The sequence below is a fragment of the Tigriopus californicus genome, chromosome 11 (assembly GCF_007210705.1).
Source record: "Tigriopus californicus strain San Diego chromosome 11, Tcal_SD_v2.1, whole genome shotgun sequence".
Lineage (NCBI taxonomy): Eukaryota > Metazoa > Arthropoda > Copepoda > Harpacticoida > Harpacticidae > Tigriopus > Tigriopus californicus.
The window spans coordinates 15361417-15372615 of NC_081450.1; the positions used below are offsets into that span (position 1 = coordinate 15361417).

At 40.5% G+C, this 11199-nt stretch overlaps 2 protein-coding genes across 3 annotated transcripts; one reads left to right on the forward strand and one right to left on the reverse strand.

Moving 5' to 3' along the window:
* Window positions 1-915: 915 nt before the first annotated feature.
* LOC131890663 (sodium-dependent glucose transporter 1B-like) lies at window positions 916-4770 on the reverse strand. Of its 2 annotated transcripts, XM_059240062.1 has the most exons (4): window positions 2511-4770; window positions 2318-2444; window positions 2083-2241; window positions 916-2005 (listed from the first exon to the last, which is right to left on the reverse strand). In XM_059240062.1, the coding sequence occupies exons 1-4, from the start codon at window positions 2598-2600 to the stop codon at window positions 1014-1016; spliced, it is 1368 nt and encodes a 455-aa protein (XP_059096045.1). In that variant the 5' UTR covers window positions 2601-4770; the 3' UTR covers window positions 916-1013. The 2 variants fall into 2 exon arrangements, with proteins under 2 accessions (XP_059096045.1, XP_059096043.1); XM_059240060.1 differs by having other exon boundaries at window positions 2318-4770.
* A 249-nt stretch (window positions 4771-5019) lies between these two features.
* Window positions 5020-10578, forward strand: LOC131890661 (proton channel OtopLc-like). Its single transcript, XM_059240058.1, has 7 exons — window positions 5020-6114; window positions 6821-7050; window positions 7557-7671; window positions 7742-7947; window positions 8025-8211; window positions 9075-9401; window positions 10142-10578. The coding sequence occupies exons 1-7, from the start codon at window positions 5734-5736 to the stop codon at window positions 10415-10417; spliced, it is 1722 nt and encodes a 573-aa protein (XP_059096041.1). The 5' UTR covers window positions 5020-5733; the 3' UTR covers window positions 10418-10578.
* Window positions 10579-11199: the final 621 nt, after the last annotated feature.

Genomic DNA, 11199 nt, shown 5'->3' on the forward strand with positions numbered 1-11199 from the left:
AGGGCAAGTTAGTATTGTAAAAAAAGAAAGAGCACTTTGTTTGCCTCTTTGGGTTTCAAAACTAAAAATTTTTGTAACCCCAACCTGATAGCGTTTTGGCGGGGTGAAGAATGCCGAGGCAAAGCGCCCTCCGCGGTCAGATTATCGTTAATTCTTTTCAGCCTGGTATCAATTGTTAATATCGATATTGCAATTGGGTTTGTCTCACTTACCTAGATCCCTGTTTCGCTCATCTTTTACACCACCTTCACATGAAAATGGAAGCAATGATGGAAATCAAAGTGAGCAACACAAAATTGATGGAAAGGGCGTGGGTGAGGACAATTATTGTGTCAACAACCTTTTCTTTTCTTCATAATTACAATATCTAGAGATGACACATCTGAATTGCCCTGAAAAATGAAGTTCATCGGAACTCTTGTTCAAAAGGTGTCTGGTTTTAATTCATTCTATACGTAATGTAAGTGGCCAGAAAAATACGCAATGAAGGAGCTCAAGAAACAGGGGAAACAGGGAAGAGGAAACTGAATTCTTTTAACTATCTGGGATTTTTGAGGGCTTGCGGGTGGCCGCTAAACGCACGTTAAGCCTCTATGGTCATTAGAATTAACCTTAAAAATCTGTCTTGGGACTAACAACTTGAATGCTCTTGAAAACATAGAGAGTCAGATACTACTCTTCCCTTCTTTGAATACTGTACACTCCCAACCTAATCCATGGTACCTTATGGATCATCTGTGATACTGCTTGACCTTTTACAAGTCTACTAACGTAAGTGGTGCCCAAATGTGTAAAGTATATTCAAGATGTAGGTTGTGCAAAAGAAGCCTAATGCTACCATAACTGAACCTGCACGTCCAATGTGTCGAACCATTTGTTTGCCAAGCTTTACCTTCTCTCAACTGAATTTGCATATCAAACTTTCCACTATGTGTTTATTCAACGGAAAAAAGTAAATAATAGACAAATAACGGTTAACAAACTGAACAACTAGAACTCAAAGCAACGAAATTTCATGTTTTTTCCGGAGTGACTACAATGGTTCTTTCCATTTGCAGTTTTCTGCTCGCCAATAGGACGGCGCTTGCAAAGGTCATTACGATCGCTCCAAATGTAGCAAGTAACAAAAACACATGAACCATGGGCACAGTGTCAATAAAAGCGCCCTCTGGTATTCTCAAAAGTTGAGCGCCTAATGTTGTAGCCACGCACAGTAGAGCTGTAACTTTTCCGGATAGTTCCATTTTCGATCGCATCCACACCAAACCCATGGGAAACAATGATCCAACCCCCAACCCAATGAGGACGGTCCCTATTTGGAGACCCCAAAAGGTTGAGAGAGTTGCCACGCAGATGCTTCCGATGAAGACACTGGCCAAATCGAAGAGCAAGATGTGAAAACTTTGGAATTTGGCCACCAGAGGGATATTGACGCCGCGCATGAGCACTAAAGACCCATAGTAAATACTTGTCAATCTGGCTCCACTTTGAGGACTTAATTGATAACTTCCTTTGACCACGTAAGCGGTGAGGAAATAGCCATAGGTAAAACTCATTCCATTAGCCAGCATACTGAAGATGGTCATTGTTATGATAAGGAGGATTTGCAGTAGTCGAGTGTGGCTTTGGTTGACATTTGAGCCTGTCTCGGCATCTTGAGGAAGGTTGTAACTTCCAACTTTAGTGTCTGCTGGAATGCCAAACATGAATCCAATGCCAATGACCATGGATACACTCCCAATGCCCATGTAAAGAGCTTGGAGTGGAGTGAACATGTCAAAGTCTTGGAACTCTATGGTATGGTCCGAAAGTGGGATTTTGGCGATATGGTCCTCGCCATTGGTTTGGTTCTGATCTTTCGTGACATCTGTCGGAACCGAATCAGGCAGAATGCTCTCGGCCAAGATAGGGGCCAACATGAATCCCATCCCTTGTGAGAGGTACAAGGCGTTCAAGTAAGGCCCACTCTTCTCATTCCACATTCGAAGACAAAACACATTACCTCCTGCAGGAATCCAATAGATTACAAACATGCAACGTCATGACCATTCTTGCCACCATCATTGACATTAATTGTATTACCCGTGTCAATGAAGCCAAAGGCAAGTTCAGCAAAGGCAGACCCTGAAGCCAATGTGCCAATATTGGAGGAAAAAGGAATCACAAAGTTGGAGATCGAGAGTATAACCATGGATATGGATAAAAGCAAACATGGAGACATCTTTTCGATCAAAACTCCTCCTAGGACATAAAAGAAGAAGATCAAGTTTGAAAGGCAAGTTTTGCCATCGATCCCCAAGCAGTGCAGTGTTTTTACCTAAAACATTTCCGAACGGAAACGTGATCAATCCCAAGATGAAGATGATTTGAAATGTATTTGTGTCCGCATTGATTTGTTTTTGAAGTTCCAACATGGTTGGACCTTGCAAACTTCTCGACACCCCCTGAAAAGTAATAACCAGACAAATACAAGGCAGGTCAATACTTGAGAGACTGTCATCCATCCTTACAAAGGCCAAGAAACTGGCGAATAGCACGCCGGTTCTGAACAATTTCGAGGCATATTCAGATTTCTTGGTGGTCAAATCGAAAACCGCCATTTTGCAAAATAATAATACAATCACTGGTCACACTAGATTCGAAGACTCTGGCACAACTTCAATGGATCCACTACCAGCTCTTCACTCTGTGACAAGATAGGACGCACTAACAAGGATGCAATCTGGTTCGTCCAAATGTAGGGATTAAATCATGCGAATTCGACAAGGGCATGATGACGCAGAGCTGGCTATGTAGTGCAATATATGTACAGTGCAACAGTATGTATTAGCTATCCGTTTATCTACTTGGCTCGAGACAAGCGTATGGTTGAATTGCAAAAAGAGTCCAATCGTGATATTTCGAACGGCAAAGCTTGCCTTCCTTAATTGTGCGAGAATGCCTTCGAAACGTTGGTGTTAAAATCTTGACCCTGGTGAGAGAGGGCAAACAACCATAATACTCTCTATCTCACTCTCACACGCAGTTCATACACGCAACCACATTAGTTTTCAATCAGGGGCCCAGAACCTTACTCGTCTCCTTCTGTAAAAATGCAAAAAAATAAAAATAAAAATCTCCTGGAATTGATAGTGTCGTAATATAGGCCAAAGCTCAAGAGAAATAGACAACGTTTTTTTTTTTATCGCTTCCCCTTTTTCCTCCTCTCAGTTTTCAACTAAAGAACCAGTCACTATCGTCATGCACTTGTGATGGGAATAATGCCAAAACCCAGTGGTGCTGAATTCTCGGATTGGATATCTTGGAGACGGAGGATAATAGAGCTAGGGTTATGATTTTATTGAAGAGCACTAATTAACCAATGACGTATGTGAACACCCCTAAGATACAAGTCAAACTGATGGCGAATGGAACTTTTTAGGGGTTGAGAGCTGTTCTTGAAACCTTTCGGATTGTGATCTATACCAAAATTACCGTATTCATGACCGTTCTCATCAATGAGAAGCAAATTCACGATTTTTGTTGACAGAATGGACAGTTTGTCCATCCATAAATCGCCACTCGCTACTAAAACAACTTCCGAAGTGTGTGCAATTCCCACGGAAACCGAAGAAAATCGGACCGTTTTTGAGTTGCCAAAATTGGTCTTCAAGGAGGTGGTTTTAGTTCAAATCAGGCCCGAAGGCTTTTCGAGTCTACGTTGGAACCATCTCTATGACGTGGAGATGAGATGGACGACTGCCATGAATTGGAAAGATCAATTTTTAGATTAGAGAATGAATAAATCAGCCATCAAAACTTTGATTTTGAAATCAATTGGTGCTTGATATTAGTAAGCTATTGATCAGGGGACGGAAAAATAAGCAATTTTTATTGGCCAAAGAAGGCCATTGTCAGGTGGCTACTATGGAAAATGTGTGGTTTTATGAGCGTGATAGGCGCAGCATTTACTTATTTTTTCCTCTAATGTTAACTTACAAGACAATGTGTGAAATTCAATAACAAGGTGGTTATGCTTGTCTATTTTGATAAATATATACTTGAAACCGGTTGTAACCTTGTTGCTTTTTGATTAGCATTAAATCCACGAGCATCAGAATTTTCAACCTTTTAACAAAAAATGCTGTTTCGCTAAAGTAAGTGGCATTAAGGCATTTCTCAACAACATGCGTAACAAGTCAAAATTTTATAAGTTACAGTTGTACAAGATGCATTAATAAGTTTATTTTTTGAATACTCTGACGAAAATGTCAAACCAAGCAGAAAATGGCAAAGTTTTTGTCCATGCCCCTTTGTAAAGCATACAACTTTTTAACTCACAATGTATTCTGTCTCAATTTGGACCCAGCTGTCCCAAAATGTTTGCATATATGTAGCTTTGACACATCAAATTTGGTGCAATTTTTTGCCGAAAATGTTTTGCACTTTTCCCTTTTCTAGCATGTGCTTTTTCGTAAAATAAAACCCAAAAAATGTATTTCTTGCCCTATAAAGAAAGGTACTCTTATGTGATAAATATGTTTGTGAGATAATCTTTCTCTCGCCTTTAGGAATATGTATTGGCTAGGGGTTTGAAAGATCGTTTATAATTTTTAAATCAAATTCGGCACTATTTTTATGTGGTGAAAAAACGCGAAGGGTGAATTAAAAAGATTATGAAAATTGGTAAATATTTTTTTAAACCTTAGATTCAGCAATATCCCTTACTCAAAAAGTTCATATTTAGGGTAGTTCTATTTTGCAGTTAAATGCAAAGTTTGCCTTTTTCTGATTTTTACCACGGCCTTTCATTTAATCCTCTCACAAACCCAAAACCCAATTTACAAATCAATCATTCATTCATTCATTCCCACTAAACTTTTACTTCAAGATACGTCAAAACATGAACCTAAACTAAAAAGCTGTAAGCATGAGTTTGCATTGGAATTTCATCTTTTGTAAATCAAACGGCAAAATAGAAAATTTGTGTTTCCCTACCTGATGAGCAATAACAAACAAGAATATTCAGCTAATTTCTACTCTTTAAAGCCACTATTATACTTGAGTAACCAATCAAACTTCAACCTTTTTCACCTTTTCAAATCTTTTTTCTGCGTTTTCATAACTTATTTTGGCCAAAAGTCACACCCTAAAGCATGCTCACTTGACCAAACTTATAAAATATCTTTCCGACCCTACTAATGACCCATGGAAGCCAATCAAGGACGTCAACTATTCAACTATAATTAAACACTCCAGGCCTATCAAGCTTCACCTGTTATCGGTCGGTCGGATCATCCAGGACTGAAGCAGTTTTCTTAGCAAGTTCACCAACCAAGTCAACCATCAGACGAAATTCTCGTGAAATGGAGTGTTTTCATTCAGCGATTCGAAAGCAAATGACTGATGCTTGATTGCAGCCTGGTTAATATTCAACGAGTTCACAGAGACCCAAAGAAAAACAAACAGTTTCATTCTCCTATATACGTAAGAAAGAGTCATCTCCAGTCCAAATTCTGGAGTTTCAATATTGATCGTGAGTGCATGCGTTATCACGAGTCATCATTATCGAATGACGTGGAAAGAGAAAAACCCATCACAATTTCTGACTCTCACGAACATACAAGTTTGTGGTCGGACTCTTTGGTTTGTTTTGATCGTCTAACATGGTTTGAAGACCGAGATTGCTCTTCAGTTCCCCCGATAGTTCATAGAAGAGGTCAGTGCTGTCGGTAGTGCTTAATTTCACCTCCAATGGCATTTCCAACCAGTCGCAGTACCCCCAATTTTGGGACCTCCCATCGAAACCATTCCAAAATCAGCCTCCATGCTCTACACCTTCAAGCCACTAGGTTTGTTGAAGAGGCACCCGTGTTCACTCATAAGTCGTTGAGCTCGATTCACAGTGCTTTTTCTTCGCTCTATGCCATGGTTCTGGTCACTCTGTTTCTGGCCTTTTCTTACACAGAAGTGGTCACGTTCCCGCGGTTCCATCATTATTTAGAGAACTATGGGTTTTACATCTATTTGTATGGCGTGGCAGATCTGTTCTTCATCTACGTTTTGTCCATTGCTATCTGGAGTGAAAGGAAGAAAACCGTGTTGGACAACCTGAGAATCGTTCTAAACCACAAGGTAAGAAGATCAAGTGGAATCTCACGGCAAAATGCAACTGCCCACAGATGCAGAGTAATGCCATTTTGTCGAGATGAGGGTAACAATTATAGCAAGAGTGCACCATATGAGCCATTTCCGGCACTTTGATCAAGGGAATGGATTGCACTTCTTCCATTCGTACTGATATGCATTGAAGCCACAGGTGGGGATCCTTATTTTTGATTTACCTATTCTCAGTATGTCATAGGTCTTTTATAACAACATGCAATGCATGAAAATAAACCAAATATCAGATGAGGATCTAGCGGCTCAATAATGGCTTTATCAAACTGCATTCTCAAAAGCGTCTTCACAAAAATAGAGTGAAGCCTTAAGGTTTTTTTCGCAACAATAAATTTCAAATCGTCGATGTTTCCTTAAACTGAATAATTACGGGGATGTTTGAACTGGCAATTATTAATTTTGATTATTTTCGTCATTCCAATCGAATTGAAATCAGCTTGATTAATAGTCTTCCACCAAAAACATTGATTGACGATTTTTGGACAAACTGATTGATTCCGTCGTTAGTAAAAAGAGGAAGTGTACGTAATTACTGTATGGTCTGTCCTTAATCCTTAATGTCGGAGAAGAGACGAATAAGCAAGACACCACTTTTTGAAATTACATGCTGATAATAACGCATGAAACGCAAAGTTCATTTTCTAAAGATACTTGCTTTTAGAGTCACGGATGTCTTCCAGCGCGGATTGGGATCATATTCTTCGGATGCGGAACCTTGATTTACTTAATCCTGGAACTAATCGCCTTCTTTATGACCCAAAGCTCGCTCCAGTGCTACCATTCCACGGACGGGGCGAATTCCATTTTGGGAATCCTATTTGTTCTCCTCCAGGCCTGTCTAATCTTCATGTACCCGAGATTGAACCTCGACACTTGCAATTTCTTGGATGGGTGAGCTAAATTCAGACTTGAGGCCCGCAGTTCTTTGAATCGCATCTAGATCTTGCACTTATTCATGCACTAGTTCACCAATTCACCGCTAGTTAGCGGTGACTAACAGCAGAGCATTATCCGGATTGATAATAAGAATATAGAAACAGTTGGATGTGATGCCATCACAGTGTTCGAATGTCATTTCCCGCACTCTGAGTGAGAGAGAGGGGATTTTTGGCTAATTTCCCTCAGGTTGTGAAGATGGATCGGTGAATTTACGACCCAATATCACTCAACTTCATCGAGAGGTTCGGGTAGGGTTTCACTACTCATGGATTTCTTGTCTAGAAATCTATGATGAAAAAGAAATTGCTGCAATCTCGTCACCGGCAATGTCGTTACTGCGAATTTGAAAAGGTCCAGCCAATGTTTTACTAACTGAGGTTTTCATAGCTCCAAACCATGTTTTGCGAAGATGCTCACCAGAGCCTTAATCACGAACCAAAATGTGTTCTTCGATACAGGTTTGGAACAATGCATGTGGTGGCCACCAACATCATTGTTTGGATCCATTCCATCATTTCCGAGAGCTTATACGAATTCGAAGAAGCAGAGGATCATAGGCTGGAATCTGTTCCCGTAAGCGTGGAATTTAACTTTGCGACCATTTGCTTCACATGATTACCCACGCGTATATCTCATATTGCAGACAAATGTAACGAACATGGGGTGTGACTTTTTGGGTGAGAGGCTGAAGGGTGTGTACGATTTGAACCACCGATGTGAGAAGAACAAGGTCAATATCATTGGCTACGCCTTGTCCAAGATGGAACACTTCTTGTATCCGTTCATAATTGAATTTGCTCTGATTGGGGCCAGCGTTTTTTTCGTCATGTGGAGACATATTGGAAGACAGTAAGAAAGAAAAAGGGCCCTTTTTTAAAGACACGTGGGGTATTGTCAGTATTGGCCGCTATTTTTCTGGTTGGCAGCTCGCACCCCTCAGTGGAACAGCCTCACTTGGACGTGAAGATTCATCGACCTCGACCCCTTGAATTCATCAAGAGGACCGCTTGGGACCACTCCTTGAAGGGAGCCGTGGCCGGGATCTTTATCTTATTCTTGGCCGTATTGAATTTGGTTCTGTTTTTCAATGCCGAGGGAGCCGAGCACAACAACGTAAGTTCTCTTAAGTCAATCAACCACGATCTCAGATAGATCAGGAGACTCCAAGAAACGTAGTGGGTCCGACACAAACGACATCAACAGACATTAATTGATAGGTCGTCGGAAATCTGAATGGAGGGGCCTTGGCCGACTTAAGTGAAGTGAATGATGAGGATCTTCATTGATGATGGCCAGTTCGTACTTTTGACGCGATGAAAACAAGGAAACAAAATCAGTAGCATAACATACGTCAACAGTACTGCTCCAATGCTTCTCGAGAACCGGTCGAGAACCCGTATGAACTCAACCTGTTTCTTGATGACATTGCTTCTAGCACTTGTTTGGGTCCTTTAAGCAACAGCTGACTGATGACTCATCCCCATGTCTTGGGAGGTCACTGGCCTATTTTTTTAATTTTATTAAAGTAAATCAAAAGCAAAATACAAGTCATCAGATCAGACAAACCTTTCCTTAGGTTTTGAAGAAAACATTTGTAAGAATAGGAAACTTTGAAACAGCAAAATTAAGGCCAAACGCTGTCTTTTAAGCTATAAGGCATGTTTTGGGCACGTTGATGGGTAAAAACGCGGCTTTTGTTAAAATACACTATTATTTGAGCACTTTCCTTCAAGAATAAATGACCTGTAGATTGTTTTTTTTTTAACTCGTCCCTCTAAGTTAGGGGCTTGGACGTTAACCGGTATAAAATACACTGACGAAAGCTGCGAGCGGATGCTCTTTCTGGTTAACGTCCAAGCCTTAACTCAGAATTACGAGCGTTTAAATAAACCATGAATAAACTCGCCTCTGGACGCGCACAGTTTTGGTTAGTTAATTTCACTTACTGGAACTTGAAACCTATTTCCGTGTTATAGAGCCAAGCCGAGTATTTCTCCAAATTAACGAAAATCCTCATCAACGTATGTGGAATCCTGGCTTTGGTCATTGGGATATGGCAGATCCAGTTCCTGGAGGATATCGAGAACATCGACAAAGCCGAGGCTGAGAATCGCAACTTGGACACGGCTCTTCTGCGTTTCACCTCCTTTTTCGCTTACCTCTATCAATGTTTTACCATCATTACCGGAATCTTCAACGCAAATGCGAATGGCTTCCCCGTCCAGCTCCACGACCTCAATGCCATTATAGCCGCTATTCAAATCACATTGCAACTAGTTTTTATCTTTGATTTAAGATGGAAGGTGAGTTTGTGCAACGACTTGAGTTGAACTCGATGTTTTTTAACAGTCACAAAACATGTCGAGGTTCAATTTCCGGCCAGATTAAGAAAGTTGAGCTTCTAGGGGTGGAGTATTTTAGCGTGAGTGTCAAATCGATAAAGATTTGATAAATCAATGGTTAGCCTTACTTGACTTTGACTACATTTTGTTTCACAGGGTCATTTAATCTTTCTAGTTTTTGCAGCCTCTATTAATAGATTCTTTGAAGTGCCAAAAGAGAGGCATTGTTCTTATCAAAATCTTACGGGTATGCCATACGAAGTGTATTCGTTGAATTACCTGAGGTGAGTTTTTAGAAGCTAGAGGCTTGGACGTTACCCAGAATAAGCATCCACTCAATGTTTTTGGCAATGTATTTATTTTTATACCGGATAACGTCGTAACCCCTAAACAGGTCTTAGGTTTGGAAAAGCCTATATGAACGAGACCAATAAAGGCTTTTGACCGTGGCAGAGTAATTCTGACGAGCTTCTTAAAATGTGCAGTAATGTAAATTGTAACTTGGCTTGCCTGCCAATGAATATTTTTGATCTTTGAGTGCGTTTTGTTGCTTCGTTCAATGCAACTCAACAGAGATCAAGCAAAAGCATAGGAATTTCCCTTCACTCTGGCACGGAGACTACAATCTCGATCTGTCCAAAGTTGTGCTCAATCAAGCTACTGGCATAGTTGAAAGTACAGCAGATTTGGTTATCTTTCAGAAACTACCTCAAAACGACTCGGACACGAAACCCGGTCGTCAAGTGGCCATTTTCATGTTCTTCTTCAACATCGGAATGTGGTTGGTGTTCACATTCGAGATTCAAAAAGTTCGATCAAGCCTGGTGGAAGCCCACTTTTATGGTTTCATGCCATGGGTCATCATCCAACGAGTCACTTTGCCTCTGACCATCTTCTTCAGATTTCATTCCGCGGTGGTTAACATCGAGATGTGGAAAAACATTTACAACGTTCACCCTGCATCACAACACGAATGAAGTGCAATAATAGCGATGCTCTTTGGGCTTTAAATGTAAATTGTCACAATAAACGGTACCCATTTGTCTCCGCGTTTTTGGCTCCAGGGTAATTAGATCAGGTGAGCGAATCCGTTGCCAAGTTGCCAAATTGCCAAGTTGGATAAAGCAAGCAGAGCTAGGCGGTAGAGAATGGTTGAGAATCGAGGATGATGATGGTACCCTTTACACACAAGAATTTAGACACAAGATACTTCAGGGTGAACAAATTAATGTTTTACATTGGCGTAAAGAATATATTGCGTAGGAAAATAATTTTGAGCATTTTTTCTTCGCAATGTATGAAGAAGCAAGTTCTATTTCGAACATTTTTTATGACTTCAACTTTTCAATAAAAAAGTTATCGGCCAACGGTTGCCGTTACTTAACAACGTGCAGGATGACAACTTTGTGTTTGAACACTCTATAGATACTCGAGCTCTGTAGCTATTGAGGTTTTAGAAAAACAGTGCTTATCAAATTGATCAGCACAACTTTTCCTGTAGTTTAAATAGTTGTCTTCCCCGGCAACATGGTCCCATACCGGCAACAACCTACTCTCAAGGTCGTCGACTTCACTTGACATGACTGAATCAAAAGCCCAAAATTTCGCCACGTTAGGCGCTTATCTCATTGTCGTACTCTAGTGATGCAGGGTACAAGAGAGAACCTTGATGAACAACAAGGTAAGTGCGGAAAATATTTTACCGATAAATTCGAAATACGTAATCTAATCAAGGAATCGCCTTTCATCTGAGCTAAGA

Excerpts from the sequence above, each read along its gene's own strand:
- LOC131890663 (XM_059240060.1), bottom strand. The coding sequence starts at position 2,600 with ATGGCGGTTTTCGATTTGACCACCAAGAAATCTGAATATGCCTCGAAA. Across the intron at positions 2,242-2,317 it reads TCCGTTCGGAAATGTTTTAG|GAGGAGTTTTGATCGAAAAG; the intron begins GTAAAAACACTG and ends TTTATGTCCTAG. Across the intron at positions 2,006-2,082 it reads CTTTGGCTTCATTGACACGG|GAGGTAATGTGTTTTGTCTT; the intron begins GTAATACAATTA and ends GGATTCCTGCAG.
- LOC131890661 (XM_059240058.1), top strand. The coding sequence starts at position 5,734 with ATGGCATTTCCAACCAGTCGCAGTACCCCCAATTTTGGGACCTCCCAT. Across the intron at positions 6,115-6,820 it reads GAATCGTTCTAAACCACAAG|AGTCACGGATGTCTTCCAGC; the intron begins GTAAGAAGATCA and ends ACTTGCTTTTAG. Across the intron at positions 7,051-7,556 it reads ACTTGCAATTTCTTGGATGG|GTTTGGAACAATGCATGTGG; the intron begins GTGAGCTAAATT and ends TCTTCGATACAG.